Source organism: Pinus tabuliformis, chromosome X (genome assembly GCF_031772625.1).
Source record: "Pinus tabuliformis cultivar Carrire ecotype Pingquan chromosome X, CPIR1, whole genome shotgun sequence".
NCBI lineage: Eukaryota > Viridiplantae > Streptophyta > Pinopsida > Pinales > Pinaceae > Pinus > Pinus tabuliformis.
In genome coordinates, this window is record NC_142308.1 from 1,094,685,793 (window position 1) to 1,094,710,135 (window position 24,343).

General features: G+C 38.3%; 1 protein-coding gene across 1 annotated transcript in view; it reads right to left on the minus strand.

Annotated features, from left to right (window-relative positions):
• Positions 1 to 1,538: 1,538 nt before the first annotated feature.
• Positions 1,539 to 24,343, minus strand: part of LOC149143643 (actin-related protein 6-like) — a 109,035-nt gene continuing 86,230 nt past the window's right edge. The window contains exons 2-7 of the mRNA XM_089446558.1: positions 3,176 to 3,401; positions 2,983 to 3,046; positions 2,814 to 2,898; positions 2,633 to 2,683; positions 2,273 to 2,335; positions 1,539 to 2,165 (exon numbers count right to left, since the gene is read on the minus strand). Of these exons, the coding sequence (XP_089302684.1) occupies positions 2,036 to 2,165; positions 2,273 to 2,335; positions 2,633 to 2,683; positions 2,814 to 2,898; positions 2,983 to 3,046; positions 3,176 to 3,401 (619 nt within the window). The 3' untranslated portion in view covers positions 1,539 to 2,035. The remainder of the gene's footprint in view (positions 2,166 to 2,272; positions 2,336 to 2,632; positions 2,684 to 2,813; positions 2,899 to 2,982; positions 3,047 to 3,175; positions 3,402 to 24,343) is intronic.

Sequence of the window (24,343 nt, forward strand, 5' to 3'; positions counted from 1 at the left end):
AAAAGTCTCGATCAATTGAGGTCAACTTTGCCTTAGAAAGTTCGGTCAAACTGCCTAGGACAAACTGTGGTCAAACTCATAAATTCGGTCAACTCGTGGCTTAGAAATTTGGTCAACTTTGTGGCCAACTCAACCAAAAAGGAGCTTGGTCAAGTGCCAAATATTCCAGTCAAACAGTACAATCAAAGTTGCATTCAAACAAATCATAAAGGAGCTCAGTCATTGCTGGTCAAACAGATCCTTAGGCTCAGTGAAATTTCAGACGACTTCTTTCTCTCCTTTGCATGTGTGAACAGAATATATGTTGTTGTTGTGTGATCCAAATTGATGCCAAAGGAGGTTGAATGGTCTATATATATATTGGTCAAAGTAGGTGGGTTTTGACCTAGGGTCAAACCCATTCAACTAGTGGGACCGACCTGTTTGTTTAGGGCCTACATGAATTAAACAAAACAATTTTCTTTCCTTTAATTTGAAGACTGATTGTAGCTACAAAAATCAACAACCTTGAGCCAATTGACATAAAACATCCTTTAGGCGATAAACTGGAAAGCCTCCTACCTCATTTTTGTATCATAGTTTGGCTCTTGCCTTGTGAGTCCTCCCACAAGCCTCTTGCTAGATTTTGAGCCAACAAGAACCATGTCCAAGCTTCAATAAAGATATTCAATACATGATAAAAATATTTCCCCTTCTCAAAGCCACCTTTTCCTCTTCAAATTCTAATGTATGGCGTGCGATCAACCAACAAAAACGATGCACATTGGGAACAAAATCAATAGCCTATGAGTGCACAAAATTGCCAACGCAAAAATGTATCACCCATCAATGAAAAGATGCAGATTACCAAACTAGGCCCAAGGCCATAATCAGATTCAGACAAGATGAAATATAAGGAATAGGCTTTAGTTGGGATTATAAATGACCTTAGTAGTTTTTATTTTTAGAATTCCAGTACATCAAAAGCACCAGCATTTTATACAAAATGTTGCTTTAAAATTACCTCCCAAGTTTAGATTACTTGGGAATGATATCTCGAATTGAGATTGCGTACTTCATTGCATAAACCATTTGCTATATGCACTTAAGTAATAATAAGTAGAGACGTGCACATGCCTTGACATGTACGGTATTTATAGTTTAAACAGGTTATACTTGACCTCTTCTCTTCACTCCAACATTCTATTTATTTGACGTGTGTACAGATCTTATTCACCACCTTAATATGTGAAACTGTTGCTAGAAAAAGGATTCTCTGTGAGATTGTTTCCTTTAGAGAGGTTCCTGAACCAAACAAAAAAAACTGGCACATGCACTTTCCTATGTCACCATGCCCTTCAAATACAAGTAATGTTCAAGTCATTTCTTCCGAAAACCATGGAAGTCTGATCTGCATAAAGGCATCTGTTTTGAAACATAAAATATTACCTTATCAATGCTAAGATATAACACCATGGATAAAATGCAATTACAGGTAAGCTGAATCAGTCAGCCAATTTACAAATTATTTATTAATATGTTCAGTTAGATACCAAAGCTGAGGAGAAAAACTTATAATTAAAGGATAAAGGCAACTGTAGGAACATTATATTGCCATTCTCAGATGCCATTGCATATGAAATTTTATACTGTTACATACAAAAGCTTTGACTCCCTTTACATAATACTTCAATACCGGGATAGTTCACATGTCAGCGTAAAACTTCCAGCCTCAAACATCTCATCCTTCAAAATTAGAAATAATAATAGCCCCCGAGGTAAATAATGAAGCCCTGAATTGTCTGAAACACCTCATCTTGCTGCTCAGTTTTCTGCAACTTACAACAGCATCAAGAAATGTTTCATCAGCTAAATTTTGTAGCAGTATACGTTAATGTTTATCTGCAAAAGTAAACTCACCTGCCCCAGTAAAATCAAAAACTCCAGGTGACATAACAAAGGACCAACTTCTCATATCATATATACAAACTGAATTGCAGAAAACTGTGTCGGAGTAATCATTTGAGAAGATTGACCACAACAAAAGATTCCAGAATTAATGCATAAAACGCCGCCGGCATCTTGCAGATCCAATTTCTTCATAATCTGCCTTTGTCACGCACAGAGATTCAAACTCAGGGCTGGCTGCCAATAATGATCCCCCTCTCCACGCACCTAACATTGGCCTGGGCACATAAAAGTAACTCCATATCATCCTCCTGGCTTAAATTAAACCTCGGAGCAAAAGACAACTTTAAGACTAAAAACCACGTGAAGATATATGTTTGCTCACTCTTCTTGTGTCACAATTTTTACTTTATAGTCATCACAAACAAGAGGCCGCAGTTCCTGTTCCCTGCACAATAAGTGTATCTCAGACCAACAAAATAAATATCATGAGATGGAACACAACATCTGTTACAGAGAGCGAAAGCTACAACATTAAAGCCTTTGAACCATGAAAACCCATGGGATGCAAATATTTCCCCTTAGGATATGAACTAAAAACAGAATACATATGCTGAAAGGGTTGTTTTCCTTCTTTCTGCCCCACAATATTTATTGATTCGTAAAAAGGACAAAACCTTGACAATAAGACATTTCAACGCAGTTTCTAATAGTCTAATGGTACAAATATTGATCTGATTCTTACAGCCTTGCTTTCATGTGTGGAAAAAGTGAGCTCCCACCAGTCAGAATTATGCTGAAAATTGATGCATAAGAAACAAAGCAGATTATCAGAAGACATTCATTAAAGCAGTAGCAAATTTTAAAATTTAGATATCCAATAGCCTTGACAGCTGCAGTGAGAACCAAATTAGTCAGAAAAACACCTTGAAAAAAGTACTGGGTGAAGATGAGGATGGCAGGAGTTAATAGCCCGCACAATGCATTCTGCCAAGCCAGCCTGGTTCATTCCTGCACAATAGGATTCACTTTTTCAGGAAGCTTCAATAAGAACCAATTACCAATAGAATTTTGGCTTCTGCAAATGAAAATCACCAAGATCAGCAGGATGAAAAAGCATTTCTGGAACAAGAAACCGTTCATTAGTCAACTTCAACTCCTGCATGTATGAAGATAATTTACTGTTATTAAATCAAAATGGTAAAAAGCAAAAATATCATATGATTCCAAATTTCAGATATCATGAAAACATTCTCTTCCTTGTGAGATCACTGAAAAGTATCCATACTTCATTTCTAATGGAAGCATCATCCTTTTTATCTTCTACAATCTCAACAATTTGAGAAATATCATGCTCTCTTGAATTCTCCTGTGAATCTGTTGGCAGTGCTCCTTTCTCTTGTAGAGACAGATATCTCCGGGCCCCTTCTGGATCTTTCACAAAACCCCGCTTATGTTTGATACCATCAGGAAGGACATATGTACTTCGAATAAGATTTTCATTTCCTGGTTTCCTGCACAAACCCCAAAGGAGAGGAATATGAATTATTTTATAAGAACTTCCAAGCAGCATATCCCTAGAGACAAAATCCAATCAGATATTTTTTGCAGGCATATAGAAATTGTAAAGGAACATACAGAAAATTTAACTACAAAGTTACTAGGAGTTTGAACCACTGTTTTAAAATTCGGCCAAGTCGAATCCGAAACGGCCGAGTTGATCCGAGTCACTGAAAATTTTTATGACCTGGCAGAAATACCATGACTCGGCCGAGTTGATCCGAGTCACTGAAAATTTTTATGACCTGGCAGAAATACCATGACTCGGCCGAGTTATTGCATGACTCGGCCGAGTCAGTCATGACTCGGTCAACCCAGCCGGTTCCGCAATAACTCGGCCGAGTCAATGAATGCGGTCTGTGACCCCAAAAGAAATGCGATTTTTCATATTTTTTTTTTTAAATTAACTCTTAGCTGAGTGTTGGGGACTCCAAGGTGTTTTATAAATTAGTTAAATGCTATTTGGGGTCCATTCCCCTCTGATCCCTAGTATTGATATGCTATTCATGGTAATGTTTTCATGGTAATGTTAAATGAAAATGAAGATTAAGGAGAATATTAAGTAAAAGGATGAAAATGAATATTAAGGAGAATATGAAAATGAAGATTAAAGAGAATGTCACTTTTACTTAAATTTTTAACATTACAATTAAATGACTCAAGATGTTTGAGAATGGTTCCGGCCTCATTGGATTTCATATGGAGAAAGTAGAATTTTAGATTTCATTCAAAATCCAGCAGACTTATCAATTTTTCAAGATTTTAGGATTGGGGGATTGCAATGTTTCCATTGAATTTTGTCATGTATTAGGGTATGGAACTCGTATTTAATCAAGAGCACCAATCCCTCTATGTACCTTGATGTTAGTGACATTGGTTGTCGAACTCCTCCGGAATTCGCTCCCAAACCAAGAGCTTCTGAAAATGTTGCTCCCGCTTCCGTTTTCGCTCTCGCTCCCCGCTTTCGCTCCCGCTCCCAAGTAACACTAAGCCAGATGATGTTGGCAACTCTAGCAGTAGCCAGTAGTATTGGTCACAGAGTTTTGTTGTAGAGGCCATTTCTAGCCTCCTTGGTTATGTGTTTTTGTTTTGATCTCTATATCATCATCGTGTATGTATTGGACAGTGCACTAGGTGCCATTTTGATATAATGGATATATTCATGAGCCTATTTTGATCATATGTTGTCTTCCATCTATATTATAAGGTTGTGTGTATGGAAACATGAATGAAAATCTTTAAAATTATGTTTTTTTATAAAAAAAAATAAATATTTAATGTATTTTTTACAATGACCGAGTTATTGAAATCGAGCCGGCCGAGTCGATATGGAGTCGGAGTCGACCCTCGGCCGAGTCGGAGTTTTAAGACATTGGTTTGAACAGCCCATGCCCAATGAAATAGAAGGGAATAAAGTATGAATGTTGCACACAAAAAAACATGCATAATGTTGACCTCACACAAATTTGAAATAATATTATTTAACGATTCACTAGGACACTAGCAATGGTAAGCAATGTAAGTGAGAGAGATTAAACGTATTCACAATTATTTTTTAAGGAATGAAATAATGGAGGCATCTAAAGACGTGTGTACTTGAGAGTGTTGTGTTCATAAATGTGCATCAGGCATTTCTAGAGTAACAAATGTACACCTAATTAACAAACCAATGACCTAAGTCAAGCAAACCTTGTTGAAATTGCCTCTTGTAAAAGAATACTTAACAATATAATCAAATAGGTAGCACATTCATTAATTAGTTTCCATGGTCCTTTCTAACAAACTAAAAACAGATATCTTTTGCCAATGAAAATCTCATAGGGAAACCCAAGGGATGTGTTCCCACCTTTGTGGATGGCATCCCTAGTAAACCCATTGTTGTAGACTAGTGCACCTATCCCAAGGGGGTTCAAGCCAAACACATGCTGATCCAAAACTACACAAATCCCCAACAACATTGGCAACAAAAGATTGAACTAACCCCTTGGGCTTTTTTAACACCAAATTTGCCTCCACAAATTTGGGTGTAATGCTACAATATATGTTCCTCGATATTATATGGGGTGAGTTCAATATCACAAAGTTCACCATTCACCATCAATATTATTATAATCTAGTGTAATGTATACATTGTTACCAACAGATCCATACACCAAGCATACCTTAAGCAAAGGAAGACATGCAACACATAAGATAGAGCAAAGGGAGAGAAATAATAGTCGCAAACCAACCAAAATTCTTGTATTAATCCACAACTGTTATTACATTCATTGTCATCATATCTCGTATATAAACTAGACTCTCGACAGTTAACACTAATTAACTGCCTTGACTACTCAATCAGTCAACCCAACTGAGAAACCAACTTGATTGGTCAGTCGCCCCAACTTATATATTCAGCAAAGAGTCTAGTCGGGCTATCCAATTTCTGGGTCTAGTCAACTAAGTTGACTAGCCCTTCCGACATTTCCCCCACCCTCAGTTTCTTCTTCGTCATGAAGAAGTGGAAATGTGGAGTTTTACAATGTACAAATTTTGAGAGAATAAAAAAAATAAAGATTAGTAGAAAAAGATGAGGTAAAATGCTAAGAAAGTGGTATTGCTGAGGACTGCAGTGCTTGCTCTGCTTGTTCTAGGACTGGAGTCAAGGTCGGTTGATCAACCATCTTTTCCTTTGGCCATGGATTAAGAGGTATTTCCTTTGTTTTAATTCCTCTTCTCTCTTTTTCTGCTAGTGACCAGTTTGAGCCTTCTACCTCTACCTCGGATGCAGCCAACTGACCAAGGCAAGCCTGGGGTGCATATTCGGAGGCACTAGGCTGAAAAAAATGATATTTTGGTTGAAGGGGAAGGCTCCACTACTGGTGGCACTATTTGAGCTTCCCCGAGCACTATCTTATGAGTGCTGAGTAAATGTATTCCATTCCCTGACTGAACAATGCACTTGAGGCTCCAAAGATTTTATCTGAGATATATAGTGGAGCTGGTCCAACAGAAAGTTCTGCTAAAAATCTTGCAGTTTTACCTTATTATCCATTTCCTATATTTGTTATCAGATTTGCTGAAGTTGTTCAGATGTGTTGTTGGCTTCGACTTGAGCCTTCTTCCCTTCTTGAAGCCACTGCCTCTCTTCTTACATGAGGTTGGTCTCCAAGCTCTTTTCTTCCACATATATCAAGAGCAGTTGCAACTCTTCCTTCTATTGTAGTATCCTGTTTGTCTACTAAATCTTTAATGAGTGTTTGTTGAATGCGGAGTCACTAGTCACTTTTACTTTAAGAATTTAACATTACCATTGATTGCTAGTGTTGCTAGGGCTGATATGTGTGAGGAAAATGAGAGGAGAGGCGTGCTTTTATTAGAGGGGTAACGGGGTTGTTTTTGGAGGGAAACAACCCCAAATTCCCCTCAAAACGGCATCAAAACTCACAAAACTGCATTATGTTGGGTCTGTCGCTAGCCTGGCAATAAACTGGCCAGTTTATGGCCGGTCAGACCAAAAAACCAGTGCACTGCTCAGAAAATGGGGTTTTCAACCAGTTTGATGGCCAGGGCTAATGAACCGGGCGATTTGACCGTTTCCAATTCACACCAGCCGGTTTTGAAAACTATGGCTACACCTGATCATTATTCATGTACCACACCTTTTTGGTATTCAAATTCAATTGGATATGTGAAGATGTAGATAGTGCCTAACAAATATTTTGGGGTACCCTCCATCTATGGGAGATGTTTTTCATATTTGTAACCAATTTCTAAAGATTTTCTCAGAGGGAAGCGATTCATTCTCCCTCGACCAATTCGATGCAAAACATTTATAATTCTCCATAGAAGGGAATGATTTCTAGTAAAGTCGATATCCCCGATGGGTGAGACTAGAGCCATTGCTAGCCAAATTAATAAAGGGGGGAAGCAAATTGCCCTACTTTAATATTGAAATTCCTTGCAATTTGTTTTCACAGTGTTGGCTAGATAATCACCCTAGTTGTACTGCTTTCTTTACATCACAAGTTGTCCAATGGCTTCCAGCATATCCAGCTTTACATCAAACAATCGACCTGCTACAGTGAAGCATAAAAACACAATTATGCACATCCACTTAATGTGGGGCTCTTTGATTTGACTAATGATCAAGCCCTTGGAGTTTTTCGTTGTTGTTCCCCCGGTGAATTCTATGAGCCATTTGTTTGTATCGACTACCATGGGTATCTTTTCACCCCCACTGTGATTTCTAAGGGATGGTCGATTCATACAATACCATCATGAAACCTGCTTGTTACGAACTTTGCGACCTCTTCTTTCTAGCCATCAAATTCGACTACAAGTGGTGCACCCAAATAATCTCTAATACTAGCCACCTAAGTCACCTGACACAGGGACACAGGATATGCAGGACACGCAAATTCGAGTGTCCGACAAGGGCACGTAGACCCCCCGGAACAGGACACATAGGACACGTTATATATTATTTTATTAAATATATATATATATATTAAAAATTAATACTAAATAGATATTTCTTACACAAATTCTCATTCATGATACAAATTCAAACATAGATCTAGATTCTACATTGTAAATTTAAAATTTGTAAGTTGTACAATGTAACATTATGCATACAAATACAATTGTGACAAATTCATCAATGATCCAATAGGAGAAAGACAAGAAACTGCAGTTTTCTCATTAAGTCATCAAAATCAAAATGTGTTACATAGGTAGTAACAATGCCAATGACAAATAGAAATAAAAAATACAAAACAACTACAAGGTAGTAGGTAGCTCATCAATCATCAATATCATCATCAAAATCAGCATCATTGTCATGGTCACCACTGCTCTCCTCTGTTGCATCCTCCTCCTTTGTATCCAATGTAATCTTTGCATCTATTGGTGTGGAGGATGACCCCTCAAGAGTATCACCATCATCAAAAGTGACAAGCTCTAGCACTGGGTCATTAAGATCCAAGTTGGCCAATGCCAACTCAACATTGTTGTCCAAACGCATATCATCAGGAAAGACATCCCACATCTTTGTCTTTCCCTTCAACCACTCATCCCTCTGCCTATAAATAAGACGAAGGTTGGTGTGCACATACACCATTGTCTCTACTCTAGACTGTTCAAGCCTTCTTTTCTTGACACTATACAAATTCCCATATGTGCTCCAATTCCTCTTGCAACAAGAGGATGAAGTCACCTGAGAGAGAAGCCTCATGGCTAACTACTATAGAGGAGAGCTTGTTGCCCCATGAGTTTCCCACCAAGAATAGGGCTTCTTAGCCCACCTGTCTCTAATCACATCATAGCTTGCAAATCACCCAATGCCAGTTGAAAACTCTGCAAATGCATCCTCCACCTCATCAAGGGATGCTTTATCCTGAAATATCTGCCTCAATGCATCCTTCCTCCCCTGTGAAATTTCACGATCCATGTGAGGAGGGAATCTGCGGGAAGGTCCACTATTCAGCCACTCGTGGTTATAGTATTTTGGGTTCAATGAGTGAGCTAAAAAATGCAAAGGTGTGCAATTCTTGTCCCATCTGCTGACATGAATATCTTGTGTGGTGGTGAAGAAGGCCTCTGATGATGTCTCATACTCAGGGCACTCACTTTGTAAAATAATGGTCCTCACAGACTCAATCATGGAATCCCATCCCTCATAAACCTCTCTTAGGATGGGTTGGTCTGTATCTACAAATCGTAGCAAAGCAATGATAGGGTCCATGATCTTAATAGTGAGATCTACCCTCTCCCACCAAGCATCATCTAACACTGTGTCCTTGACTCTTTTTGAGGTTGCTTGATCTATCTTTCTCTAGAAAGACCAAAAAGTTGAAATAACCATGGCCCCAAGAGCGGTCTTGACCTCCCTCAACCTCTTCAACATGACGAATGAAGAGGTAAATCGTGTATCTACAATCTTTAACAATGATAGATGGGTGTACTCCTTATAGATTGTGAGGGCATTTGTATGATTTTGTACAAAGTTGCAGATATGCTGTGCATCCTCAATAATACTTCCAATCCAAGGCACATCAGAAGCAATAGTTCAAGTGCTAAATTCAAAGAATGGACAATGCAAGATGTCCAAAATATTTGTGGATATTTAGCTTCCACAATCATGTCAGCAACCTTGCAAACAGGTGCATTGTCTGTAATGATTTGCACACAAGAATCAACACCTACATCTTCAATAACTTTAATGAACAACTTACCCATATACAGTGCATCCACTGATTTCAAGAAAACTAGCCCATTCAAGGAAGACACCATGAAGTTGATGAGAGGGTGGTGTGTTGGATTTTTCCATCCATCAGAAACAATACTAACCCCAGATGTTGGCCATGCAGATTTAATAGGCTCAAGCATTTTGTCCACCTCTTTCTTTGCCTTAGTCAACAATGTGGTTCTAAGCTTCTCTGACCTAGGAGGCACATAACTTGATAGAGCCCCTTGAGTTAGAGCTCGGCACATCTCAAGAAATAAAGGTGAGCATGCAACAATAAAGGATATGAAGTTCATATAGAAAAGAATGCAATGGTGAGATCAAGTCCTTCCCGTCTCTCTTTCTAAAAAATCTTGTCCATTGGCCCAAGTGCCATTGCCTTTCTTTCTGCTGCTTGACCCACACCCCCACCAAAACTCTCAAATGGAAACTTCTTGTTGCTTTTCCTCAAGAATGGAAGGAGATCATCATTCTTGTGTTTTTAGATGACGCAGCGACCCTTGCCACACAAGCATTGGCCTCTTTTTCCATTTCTTTCCTCTTAGCTAAAGACACATGTACATGCTCCAATTCCAAAACCTGGTAAGGCCAACAAATGCGCTTTCACACGATAATAAGTGCTCTTGAAATGATTGTTGGAATAGTTGCATTTCCAAGCAACATTGCCTCCTCCCTTCAACTTGATGCCTGGCCCTTGATCTCTTGTGACATACTTCCACAAGGGATATTTGCTTTCTTGAGCCTGTTGTCTTTCTAAATTTATTCTACCCTCAACATTTGAAGCTATTGTTGCATCCCCACTTCCAATAGCAGGACCACTTGCAAACCCTGATGAAATTGGAATAGGAGAGGTATCACCAATGGGGACATTCTTCCCCTTCCTTTGCCTCTTCCCTGCTGCCCTTGATTGAGCCAAGAATGCTGTAAAAAAAATGCACAACTTATAAAAAAAAATGGACATGCAAAATGTTGTAGCAAAAAAAGCAAAAAAATATATAAGCAAAATGCACTTACATGTTGCTTGAATCACCTCCAAAATGCTCCCAAACCCTTTGCTAGTCGCTCCCACACACCCACAGCAAGAGAGACACTCAAGAATGAGTGAGAAATGGGCCCAAATCGGGCTTTAAGGTCGCACAGCGCACTTTTCAGAGGGACACATGTCCCAAAATCGGGACTTGTGTGCCCTTCGAGTCCGACCCACGTGCCCATCGAATCCCACGTGCCAAGGCACGCTGGACATGTGAATCGAACACGTGTCCTAGAGAATTGTGTCTGATTCTTGGATTTGGGACACGAGGGGGAGGGAGGCCGAATTCGATTTCTTAGCTAGCCACGTGCAAGAAAGCCAACTCGGCCCTCCACTTGTTATCGACTAGCACCCATTGCTTAAATGTTGTCCATTGGTAATCCCATGAGATCTCTTCCAATTTAGCCTATCGAATATTGTGCAGACGTGCTTCAAGCTTTGTCTTGGTCAATTTATCAAATCTAACCTTGGTTCGCGGCTCGATCGGTGTCTTTGTTTCCTAAGCCTATCCCCTCATCCTTGGCACCTTGAAATCTTCTACAAAATATTCTCTACATGGACACTTTAATAAATTTGAGTCGGATTGAGAGTTATCACAACTCTGAACACTTGAGAATGACTAATAGCTCCCACTGTGCAATCAGGTATTCAATGCGCAAAAGTGGTATATATGAGGTATCATGTGCGATATTGTCTAAAGTGTTTGGGTGGGCTTTGCTCATTAATCGAATGTGATCCCCCATATAGTTGTTGTCCCATGGTATTGAATGTGTGACAATCACGTGAGGGGTTAAGTGGACTATTTATAGTGGACAGTTGTTGGGTCGAGTTTGCCACGTCGACAATACTTCGTTGTCCCATCTTTCCCAATCAGCTGCTTCGTATTTAGACCCAAAATATATGTCATCTTTATACCCTTGGTCATCTTGTTTGTTTTGGTCAACTTCCTTCTACAGGTTGGTTTCACATAATGGCATATCATGTTTTTTTAGATATGAGGTATCATGTGTGATATTGTCTAAGTGTTTTGGGTGGGCTTTGCTCATTAATCGAGCATGATCCCCCATACCATCGTATTGAATGCAAGCGAGTGACAATCACATGAGGGGTTGAGGGGACAATTTATTGTGGACAGTTGTTTGCTCAAGTTTGCCACATTAACAATGCTTCATTGTCCCATCTTTCCCAATCAACTTCTTCATGGTCAAACCCAACATATATGTCATCTTTATACCCCTTGTCATCTTGTTTGTTTCAATTAGCTTCCTTCTGTAGATTAGTTTTACATAATGGTGTTGATATTTCTATTTTCTTTTTTTTCTTCTAAACTGTCAATCTTCTCCCTACTTTTCTCATGTTTCTGCATCTTTTTATTTAATAGCTTTCAAAGATCTTGTTCTTGATCCATATTGACTTGATTTCAATATGGAATAAAGATGTGAAGCCTTTTTATTGCTGAGATTGTTGGTTACATTACCTACTTCTATACCGAATTGTTTCGTTATTATATGAAAATCTAGTTCTTTAGTAACAAAATAAATGGAAACTAATATACATTAGTTGGTAGGTGAGGCTGCCATTAAGTGGTTTTCAGACTCACCCATGGTTACTAGTGCTCCAAAAGGTTTTCACTAGTAAACATGCCAACAAATTCATGAATTGTACTTCTTAGGGCGAGCATCCTTTACAACTAAGTTCACCAAATGCCCCTTTAATGTTTTGAATTGTATTGTTCCCAGAGGTTGAATGTTTTTTAAGTCAAAGATCCCTAGCTAAGTTACTGGAAATGCTACCGCCAACTCCCAGAAACGTCGTTCAGTGTTACGAATACATAAACGTGTACGAAATAGCTTGGAAACGACATGGAAATGTTTCCGCCACGGTTCACTTTTTCGGAAACGACCAACCTAAGATTGTAAACGTTTCAAAGGAGTTTCCGAAAAATTTGGATACATTTGTAGAAAATTTGGATACGTTTCCAGAAAATATGGATACGTTTCCAAGCTTCTAGTTTTCCAAGTTTCCAATGTTCTAAGCACTTTCTTGCAAGAATATATTCCAGGTTTGTTTGTTCAGAGCATGTAAATGCAGTTGAATTCTTTGCAGACCTTATATCCATTGATTACAGCTCATCTGAAAGTGAACATTTATCTTGAAAAACGACTCGTGACATGATAGACATATTTGCCAACAAGTTTTCAACAATGCCAGATCTAAAGGATGGAACCCTGGAATTTGGAATGGAAACTCATAAGGTATCTATGAAATCAAGAAAAAAAGTTGTTACCCACAAAGTTGGTTGGTGGAAACAGTTTCTTTGCATTAGGTTAAATTCTTAGAATTTCTTTACTAGTATCATACTTCACAATACTTAATTGCTTAAATTGTGGCATTGGTTCTTGGTCATATGATCTTAGGTTGTGAATAAATAAATCCAACTTACTTCTTCCTATGAATTTCAGAGCATCTCCTGTTGTAGCTAATGGAATAACGTCCAATTTATAATGTGTAGAAATTGTTATTTGTTGGGTGTGGAACCTAGTTATCTTCCTGATTGTTCAGAGGTTTTTTTGTTTCAGCCGCGTTGGATCCTTGTTCCTAGCAGGGCAGCAATGTCACTTGTTTAATCGCGAGCCCTCCCCCCCCGACAGGGGTTCAAGGGCAGCACCCCCGAAGCTAAAAATAGATGAAAAATTGCCTTGTAAAATATTGTAATTTCGTAGTCAATCTTGGCCATTTTTTAGGTGGATGATTTGATGGTAGAAGTTATGTTAAATTACGGTTTTTTGCCCTAGAAGGCAACCCTCGATTTATATGAGGGAATTGTATTACGGTTATGTATTATTATTCTGAGCGAGACAGAGAGAGGAGGTTGTGTGAGAGCAAAGAGGAAATTATAACAAATCTGTTGTAGGTTTTATCTCTTCATTTTGCTAGATAATATAAAAGGAAGGATTGGTTGTTTCTCTGTGGACAAAGCCCAAATTGGTTGTACCACGTATATTTGTGTCTCTTTTGATTTATGCATTTCTGTATTTGTGTTTCCACAATATTGTATGTATTTCATTGTTTCGTTAATTAGTTCTTAACAATATTTACAACGATTAATTTTACATTATATTCGGTGATACTAAACAATATTTCTATGCCATGGCTCCTTTAGAGTCTAGACCAAGATATTATGCAACATACTATTTACAAAGTCAAATTCACTATGTTGCCTCTGTGTTAGTGTTGTTAAATTCATTAGAAAAAATATATAATTTCATGAAGTATGATGCGACTCTGAAAACAATCTCATATTCCTCTAAACTGTGATTGGGTATTGACATTTTAATCAAAGGTGCCAACTTGAATGTTATAAAAATCATTGATGATGATGATGACAATGTTTATACTGAATTGATGATGATGATTTGTTTATGTTGAGTTCATGATGATTATTATGTATTTTTAAATATAGAATTCTAATATCCCCAGTTTTGATTATTCATTTGAGGAGATTAACGAAGTTTATTGGGGAGGTGCTAGGCATAGCACAATTTTGTAGTTCGAGTTTCAGATATGATTTCGGCTTGAGGAGCTTGGGTGAAAAGGCAAGATTGCGGCTCATTGGCAGGTGGGGGCCACAAGAGAGACAAAAAGGGAATGCACACTTGTGGAGAAAGACAGAGAAAAAGAAAAGTGATGAACTAGTGGAAATTGGGAGCCACCAAGGGAGAGACAGGCCAACAATAATAAATAGAGCAAGGAGGCTCTCATTTGGGGGATCTTTAGTCATTTTACAATTTCAACATTAGTTCGCTTGAGCTGCTTAACCAAGACAACCGTGTTGTTCAGCACAAGGAATTTCCGTGTGCGAATTCCAACTCTACCTTCGATGAACTTCGAGTGTCACCCTAGGGGAGTAAGGAGTCCATCTCAAGGCTTCTCTAGGAGCTACATTGCAAATCATTTCCAACTGGAGCGTGCTTCTCTTAGGGTGCAAAAGGAAATTCGAAGGGGCTGAGAGAAGCTAGCAAATAGTGGAGTTTTGGCTGAAGAATTTGCATAGATTTATCCATTGGGAGGGCGAGTTTTTCTTTGGTGATTTGCAAGGCCGAGAGTGCTGCATTTTGGAGGGCCGAATTTATCTATTTCAGGGGTTTCTGGACAGCTATTACGCATACATTTTGACAGGGAGATTTGGGAAGTTCGGGCTAAGGAGAAATAAAGAGGCTTGGAGGAGATTTTTATAGTAATTGATTGGCCTTGTATAGCATAATTATTTCTACAGGGCGTTTTTCCAGCTAGTTAGAACCATACACATTTCTTGGGGTCACTAGGGCACGTTGGATTCAGCCCAAACCCTTTTTGGGTTTTTGTGGGTTTATTGAGAGGAGTTTGCGACTAATTTTATAGAATTTTTTGAGCAATATTCGGGCCTGAAATCCTCATTCTTATAGCAGGGCGAATTGTTAGTTAGCTAGGGAGTCTGCATCACTTGGTGGGCTCAGTTTTGGCTTGGAGTTGGGCCAAACCATTTATGGGTATTTCTGGGGTTTTGAAGGGGAGTATGTGGCTACAATTTCAAGGTGATCCGAGCATTCTTCAAGGCAGAATCTCAGTTCCATTCCAGCAGTAATTTTTTGGGTAGTGCACAATACTAGTTTGGGCCAATGTTTCCTCCAGATCATAGTTGTACTACACAGGGTTTGCATAACTTGCATAGCAAGCCCAGGTTCCAAAACTTCAACTCATTTTATGTACTCTTTTATCATAAAATTAATAAAATGGCTCAGATTGTGTTGCTGGACATTTTGGTGTTTTAATTATTGTGTATGAGTTCCAGTTTATTTATTGTTCTTAGTCCATTGCTTGGTATAAGTTGTTAAATTCCAATTAGGAATATTACAAGAATCTAGATTCTAAAGACTAAAAGATGAATGATGATATGAAATTCTTATTTTATCATATATATATATATATAGGTATCCGCTCGTATCGTATCATATATAGATTTTTTGAAAATTTGTTGTATCTGTTTCAAACCCCATATTGGTTTCAGTGCAACTTAGTCCCTAGGCATGTTTTTATCCATTTTTTGGTTTCCATTTGATTCTACTATCAAATAGAAGTGCAAGACCTCTTGACTATAAATTTTTAACTGTGATATTCCTGTCACGCCACACTTTTTGTTGATGAAGTGTTTGGAAATGATTTTCTTCCCTTATTTATATTTGGTCGATGCATTTGTTTATTTCTCTAGCAAAAATGCATTGACATTTTTTAAGGTAGTCAATAAATTCAGTGGCGTGCTTGTTGGACCAATAGTCCCCAAGTAGGACCATTTTTGGCCGACCATCACTATAGATGTCAACTTCATTAATTTTAAGCTCTGCACCATCCATTTAGGTGCTTTTGCTTCATAAAGTTTTCTATCATCAATTCAGATTTCCTAGTATACAAGTGGGAAGTCTGGCTTTATGGCTTGTCTATTCTAATTTATCCATTTTCGCATTGTTTTCACCTTTTTTTGTGTCTGGAGATGGTCCTTTTTTCACTAAAAAATTTGCCCTAGTGTTATTATATTTTCCATGTCAAGTCAGGCAACTACTTGGTTGGCTTCATCTTTACAAGATACTTTGTCGAAGGTCAAAGGGGATTCGACCTTCATCTTTCCTTTTTGTATTGCTGCAAAGGTCGAGTCTTCCGACAAAGTTGCAAATGCTTTGTACTGCTTCTTTTATTTCTTCTTTCTCCTCATCTAGTCTAGACTCTAAACTCAAAGTCCTTAATGAAGTTGTTCTTTAAGTCCTTCCAATGGAAGGATTCACCTTGTGCCTCTTCAATTTTGTATCATTTGTTGGACAAGACATCCACAGTAGACGGGAACATATTTGACCAAACGTTCATCTTTGTAACCAAGTATTTTCCACTCTTTCTCACAACATTGAATATGCTCCATACAGTCATACCCTAGCTTAAATATTGGGATGTCAGGCTCTGCAGATAATTTCCTTCTACCAAATTGTTTAACAAAGTAGGTAGTTGTAGTAGTCCACGTTTGTAGCGGGCTGAACGGGTGTCCAGTGAAAATTTGGACAAGATTCTACATTCAACCTTGATCCCCGATCGACTTAGATACTTTGTCAACATGGGGTGACAAAGACTTCCACTTAATGAAACACAAAAGACTTTTAAGTCTAAGGGAACCAAAGTCAAGGTTTATTTAATTTTTATCTCATATAAAATGGTTTCTTCTATTACGAAAAAACATGATCGACTTCTTTTGATTGGAATTGCATGTATCAACCAACATTCTTTGGTCACTGTTTCATAGTTTTCCAGCAGCAATTGATATGGTTCAGCGTCAAATTTTTTTCCAACAAATAGCAATGAGCCTCCTAGTATTTCTACTCCGACATTAGGCTCAATGTTATCCTTTTCTTCATGCATGACTTGGTATAATTGTTTGGTCTCAGAATACTCCCATACTTGAATCGAATGATTGCCTATTTTAGGCCCAGTGGGATAATGATCTTTTTATTGTTGCCTTCCAACTTAATCTTATCCCTTTCTAGGGAGATGGTAGCTCTCATCTTTTGTCCCTTCCAGGGTCTCCCATGTAAAGTTGGATATGATAGTATACCCTCAACTAAGTCAATTACCTCAAAGTCAACACGGATTGGGATACCCATTACAATTGTTTCAACATTCCTTAGCATACCAATTAGTTCCAAGAAGCATTGATCTACCAACTTTATATAATTCGTTGTCCTTTGTAATGTTGATTTGGCTAGCTTGATCCATGATTCTCTAGGTAAGAGATCCAAAGTCGACAACAACCTAATTTACCATATGTCCATTTATTTCTAAGTCGACATGAGGATAGTAGTCATAAAATTTCTCATGTTTGAGCTAGAGAAGGTGTTTGATCAGTTGGTGTTCATCCATGGATTCCTTCAACATATTATGTCAATCAGTCAATCGACTGATTGCTTTTGCTTGGGTAACTCAAGGAATTCTACTAGGATGTTATCTCGACTCAACATTCCTTCATGGTACTTACCATATTGAGCGAAGTCATTATATCTGAAAAAATGAAGTGCTTCTTTCAATGATTCTTCTTATTGCCCAGCATCTAGGTATTGAGCATTGGGTCTTTGTTGCCTTGATACCTGCTCCCTACGAGGGTGATTTTCTTGTCCTACCTCAGACCTACTTACAACATGACGACTTTTTTAATTCAATAATTTATGTTTCGACACTTTATGAAGTTAACAACCCTTTTATTTAAGACTTGTTCTAAAATCTTAGGGCAACCTTCTAAACCATGGTCGCCCAACACACATGCTACAAAATTTGAGGGCGATTATGTCCTTGAATGGGCAGTCGGGGGCCATATGCTCTCCCTGTCGGCATGTGAAACAATAAGGTTTTCCCTGACTCTGACATCAACCTCTACCGAATTCCTTACGACCTCTTCCTCCTTGGTATCCATTGCAATTTTAATGGTTGATAGGAGTATCCTCTTCCACCCTACATATTAGGATCCCTTGACTAATCCCCTGCTTTTGTGTGATAAACTGAATGATAGTTCAGTTTATTGCATCCATTTAATTGGCATTCCTGAGTGGAATGCATTTCTTCCTCGCATACTGCAGACCATTTTGATTTAACATTTTTGAAATTGTATGAGCAATCTCTAGTGGTGTGGTTTATCAGCAATTGACAAATTTCACAATATAAGTCAAGTATAAACAAATGTCTTGCTCGAAGGAATTTGCAAACTTACAATTATTTTGTGTGTCCTTCATTGATGCAAATAGTGCACTAGATCTCATTCCATCAAACAACAAAGTTTTTAAAAGATTGCTGCAGTTGTTCCAATTTTTCCTCTAATCTTTTATCTATCGACGAGGAAGTCGACGAGCAGTCATTATCAATTTCAATGTGCTAGGATTTTTTGAGTGCTTCTTCACATGTCGTTATCTCGTGCATTTTCAATGGTTGTCTAATTTTTTGTAGTCCAGCTACATACCATTGAATGAGGAAATTTTCATCAATATTGTAATTCATCTAACTCAATGGATCCTTTAATCTTTTATCATATTCCCGAACTGATTCTTCAGGCTTTTGCTTGATCTCCTCGAGTTTTTGTGCAACAAGATGACGAACATCTTGGGCTTTGAAGAAGGAGACGAAATTATTTTAAATTCTAGCTTTTGTTCGTGGTTGATTATTTGTGAAATTCATGAACCAAGTGACAGCTCTCTTCCTAAGATAGCCTGCAAACTGAGCCATCTGCTTATCTTCATCATTGATATTGCATACGTCCCAAAACATTTCACAAACAAACCAATGTCTTTTGGGGTCCTCTTCTCCTCCATAGCGAGGAATATGCCTCGCCCATTTGTTCTTTTTAAGAATTCCATGGGTTAACTTGCTTCAATCGATTGATTGGGTGGTGTGGAACTGATTGCTCTATTATGGTGGTCAATCGATTGTTGTACTTAGACTGATATTTGGTCGATTTCAGGATCAACACCTGCTTTTATATGTTCGTCAACTATAGGCAAACTTGATTCTTTTTCAACTTCAACACTTACAACCGGAAACACTATTGCATCGATTTGCAAGCTTTGTCTACATGCTTTTTAAACAAGTTCACCAAGGGTTACGACACTTCATCAACGTTATCTATAAGAATAATATTTTATTCTATAGTTAACAAACTCAACAAGAGAGGTTCATCAATGAGATCTCTTATTTTAAGGAGAATATTGTTGACTTCCTCATTTCTAGCCCAAGATTGACTGGTCGTCAATATTTCTACAATGATTTAATCACTTAAGTTCCTTGGTCATCTTTTTAGTACCAAAACAAGGAGGGTTTTGATTCTATATTCACCCTTTGATTGGGAAATTCATGAATTCTAATACTGGTCAAACTTTAACATCTAAGAATCGGGGAGGCTGGAGCGGGAGGGGTAATAGTAAACCTCGAAGAAAAGATAGAAATAAAGTTCGCATGGGGACTAGGCACCGCCACGAACAATCAAGCTAAAGCTCTCTCTCTCTTTGGTAGGGTTTGAATATTAGCATGGCTAATGGTATCAAAAACTTGATTATCATTGGTGATTCTATGACGGTAATTCAAAAATGTTTGAAGCTCTCCGAGAATGAGAACCTCCTCGATGTTGAATCCTCTTCAATCATTACCAAGATAAATTATTTATTAAAAAAGTTTGAAAAGGTTAAAATGTTCCATGTGTTGCGGGCTAACAACCAGATGGCGGACGCGCAAGCCAACGTCGGGGTGGCCTTGGAGCAAGGCTCCTTAAGTATCAATCACTCCATTAAAATATGTCACATTCCCTGATTCGTATTAATTTCTCCAAGTCGGCGTTGTACAGATGGGGTACAGGTCTGCAGCACATCAAATTGGTAGTTATTAAGGTTATATCCCCAATGGCCCTTTGCAGTGCATTGGGAGCTAGGGTGGTTGGTAAGGAGTTATGGAACAGGTGTGGCAGCCGTAGATCGAAGGTCATGTGCTGTGACAGGTGGGCGATGCATCCTTGGTTATTTACTTGGTGTTTTAATATAGTTCCATTTGTGGGGTGGGAAGGTACCATCGCAATTCGCTCCAAGCTAGTTTTGGCAGTGGAGGAGATGGAGGGTAGCTGCTACGCCATGATGCTGAATCGCTTCGCATTTATGAAGGACAAGACGGGAATGAATGTCAGAATTAACCAGGCCATTATTTATAGCAGCGTGTTGCGAACGGTAAATCAAAGGATTTTCCCAATACAGGGTAGAATCACCACAAAGATGGCTTCTGCAAGCAACGGAAGTGGTGGCAGAAGAGGGTCGGGACTCGGGACGCTTCAGGAATATAGAAGGTTTGGTTGACAGTTCATGCAAGCAGGTGGTAAAGGAAATTGTTAAAGAGATCAATGAGAACATGGTGGTTTTGTACGCCCAGTTGTCGGGACTTGGCAAAGACATGGAACTACTGCAAAAGACTATGGAGAGCCTGTGCATTGACGTGATGAGTCTGCAACAAAAGGTGGAGAACATTGAAATTAAAGTGGAGACTGCAACGGTCGAGGTGTTAAAGGAAGTCTTCAGATTTGGGGATGGTTCTGTCCCTAATGATGACAATGTTGCAGACGCTGCCACTATTCGGGACCCGGAACTTGGAGTAGGCGGTGCTGAAGAATTGGTTACGACTGCGGAAGAAGCTTTGAGGAAAATTGACCCTGGTAGCAGCGGATAGTTGTTTCTTTTTTAGTTATATCTATGTTTTTTCGATCTATAGAATATGGCGGGGTTTTTTGGAAAGTTTACAGTATAGGCTATGTACAAAGCTCATATGTAAATAAGGTTGGTAGCAATAGGGTCCTTCTTCAGTTTAAAACGATGAATATTTCTGAGAGCTTGCTCTCCAAGATTGTATGGGACCTAGCCCTTTTCCAATTTATCTAACGAAAATGCTACCCATTTCTTTAAAAAAAAAGAAAAAAGAAAAATTAACATTTAAGAATGACATATTATAGGTCCAGAGTCATTTACGTCCATAGCTTCGACTTGTCTCCATCGGATTAAACACAATTTGAGACTCTCACTTTGCTCTGAAGCCATCGAGGCTACAACTCTCCACTTTGTGTGTTCTTCAACATCCTCAGAGTCTTGTGCACCAGCGATCTGCCACTCTGGGCTTTCAAGTTGACTCAAGTGACACATTATTCTTGCATTATGTATCTCCTCTCTTTTTTGACAACGTTTGTCCCTTGCAATTTTCTATATATCAGTTGTTGGTTTATAATAATATGTACGACATTGTGTCCTCTTGTACGAGCTCTCATCAAGTGTGTCCTCCCTAGTCTTTTTGGACAAGATGCTCTTCTTCAAACTAGCTCCTCGATTTTGGTCAATTCTATAGCATTACGAGTCTTCACGGATAGTCCCATCCCCCATTGGTTCCAACTTGCTCTTGGTTGGCGACAAGGTAGGCCATGGGGATACTTATTTGTTGAGAAACAAGTCCCACACCTCTTTTGGTATCATGATAGCCAACTTCTAGAAATTGTTCCCACTTTTCTCCCCTCCATTCATCATTGATATTGATTGATTCACGCAGCAAGGATTAATACTCAACAATATATCTAACACCCATTTCGAGAAGAAATTTATAAAGTAACGAAAGTATTGTGCATAGGAAGCAGCCATGGAAATCAGGGTAGAACTAAACTTTTATTTTTTTCGATGGAGGTTCGAACCTCAATTACTTGTTCTTCACAGTGCTCTGATAATTTGTTCGACCCATTCCTATAGGTTTGTTCACCCCCAGTTGATGTTTTTTGACAGCAACCGTGCATCAATGGTCACACAACCATTAGGCAATTTGTCAATGTATTTTTTCAATTTGACATGGATGGATTCAAAAATATTTCATGCATTTTTGTGAAGAATTGAGATCTTGCTTCAACTAAAGACAATTGATTTCTCCTCGCATAATTCCTCGGGTAATTATTATTTTTTCTCCACCACCATTCTTGGACCTCTTCTAAACTAAACATCTATGGGTGCATCTTAAGTCAACTCGAGTTTTGAAATTGTCAATGATGTAACCAATGTTCCGTTGATGTTTTCTGACAACAACCATGCTCCATTGGTCAGACAACCATTTGACGATTTGTTAATGTATTTTTTCAATTCGACGTGGATGGATTCAAAAATATTTTGTGCATTTTTGTGAAGAATTGAGATCTTGCTTCAACTAAAGGGAATCGATTTCTCCTTGCATAATTCCTCGGGTAATTATTGATTTTTCTCCACCACTATTCTTGGATCTCTTCTAAATTAAACATTTATGTGTGCATCTTAACTCAACTCGAGTTCTGAAATTGTCAACGATGTAACCAATGTTGTAATATAGCGAAATGTATACATTGTTACCAACATATCCATACGCCAAGCATATGTTAAGTAAAGGAAGACAAGCAACACATAAGATAGAGCAAAGAGAGAAATAAGAGTCGTGGTAAACTAGCCAAAACACTTATTGTATTAATCCACATCTGTCACTACATTCACTATCATCATATTTCATATATAAACTAGACTGACAATTACAAATAACTACCTTAACTATTCAGTGAGTCAACCCGACTTATATATTCAACAGAGAGTCTAGTCGGCTATCTGACTTGTGTGTCTAGTCAACTAAGTTGACTAGCCCTTCCAACAAGTACATTAACATTTTATCTAGTTGTCTCAACATTATATTGTTCATAAATGTTCATCGTGCATTTCTAGTGTAACAAATGTAAACCAATGACCTAATTCAAGCAAACCTTGTCGCAATAGCCTCTTTGTCAAAGAATACTTAACAATATAAATAAAGAGCATAGGTAGAAAAATCATTAATTACTCTAAGCAGTGACTTACTAACAAACTAAGAACATAATACTTTTTTTCCAAGGAAAGTCTCGCAAGGAAACCCAAGGGATGTTTTCCCACATTCATGGTTGGCATCCCTAGTAAACACAATGTCGTAGACTAGTACGCCTAACCATATTTATAGGGAGTGTCCCCTCCTCCCCCTCACTTCAACCCCCGGACCACACTCTGAGTAGGAGCACGCTTCCAAAATCCAAAAGCGTGGTCCAAACCTTTTGGACACACTTGATGCCAATTCGATAGCGCGATGCTCCCAAGGACACTATCAAAGCTAGGTAGTGCACTCCCTAGATGCTCCCTAGGCGCTCCCTTGGCACTCCCTAATGGTAATGCTAAATCCTTATGTTTCATTTTTATCCTTTTTCTTAAATTTTTAACATTACCGTTAATTGCCTCATAATGTACAAGAGTGGTTCCAACCCCATTGCACTTCATATGGAGAAAACAAAATATCGTATCCCATTCAAAATTCAGCAAACTTAATAGTTTTCAAGATTAGAAGATCAATGGGATTACAGCATTTTCATTGGATTCTATCATGTATGAGGGTATGTAATTGGCATTTAATCAAGAGCACCAAGCCCTATATCTACCCCAATGTTGGTGGTGTTGATCATTGAACTCATTTGTCATGGCCATAGCACAAATGTACCCTTCACTCAAACCAAAATCATTAATCCGACATGTTAAGCTTTTTCTACCATATTTCAAGGCTTGGATAAGGCAATTTCACCAAAATTAGGTTGTGTCCACTGATGTCCCTAGACAAGAAACAAAGAAGGAAGGATAATACTATTGATGAGGATCTCGATATAAGTAATTGTGGAACATTGTTTGTCAAGGTGTGATGGAGTATACATCATGGTCCTACCCCACAGCCACAACATTTCGCAACATGGGTGGTGCTTTTACAATTGGTGAACACTTCTTCTACAAAGAGGTGTTTAGAAACTAGCTTAGTTTATTGATTGAAGTCGATGGACCTTTCAGACTTCATACTTCAGTGTGCTTAGTTTATTTTGTAAACATCTCTGTTTGGTCAAATTATTGTTAATAGTTGATAGATGACCTATTTCATTGCATATGTTAATGGTATAAATTCTTTTGTAGCTTAAAAAATTGTATGTTTGTTTGTAATTGCTAGAATTTAGATTGGAGAGGATTGGTTCTTAGATGATTAATCATTAA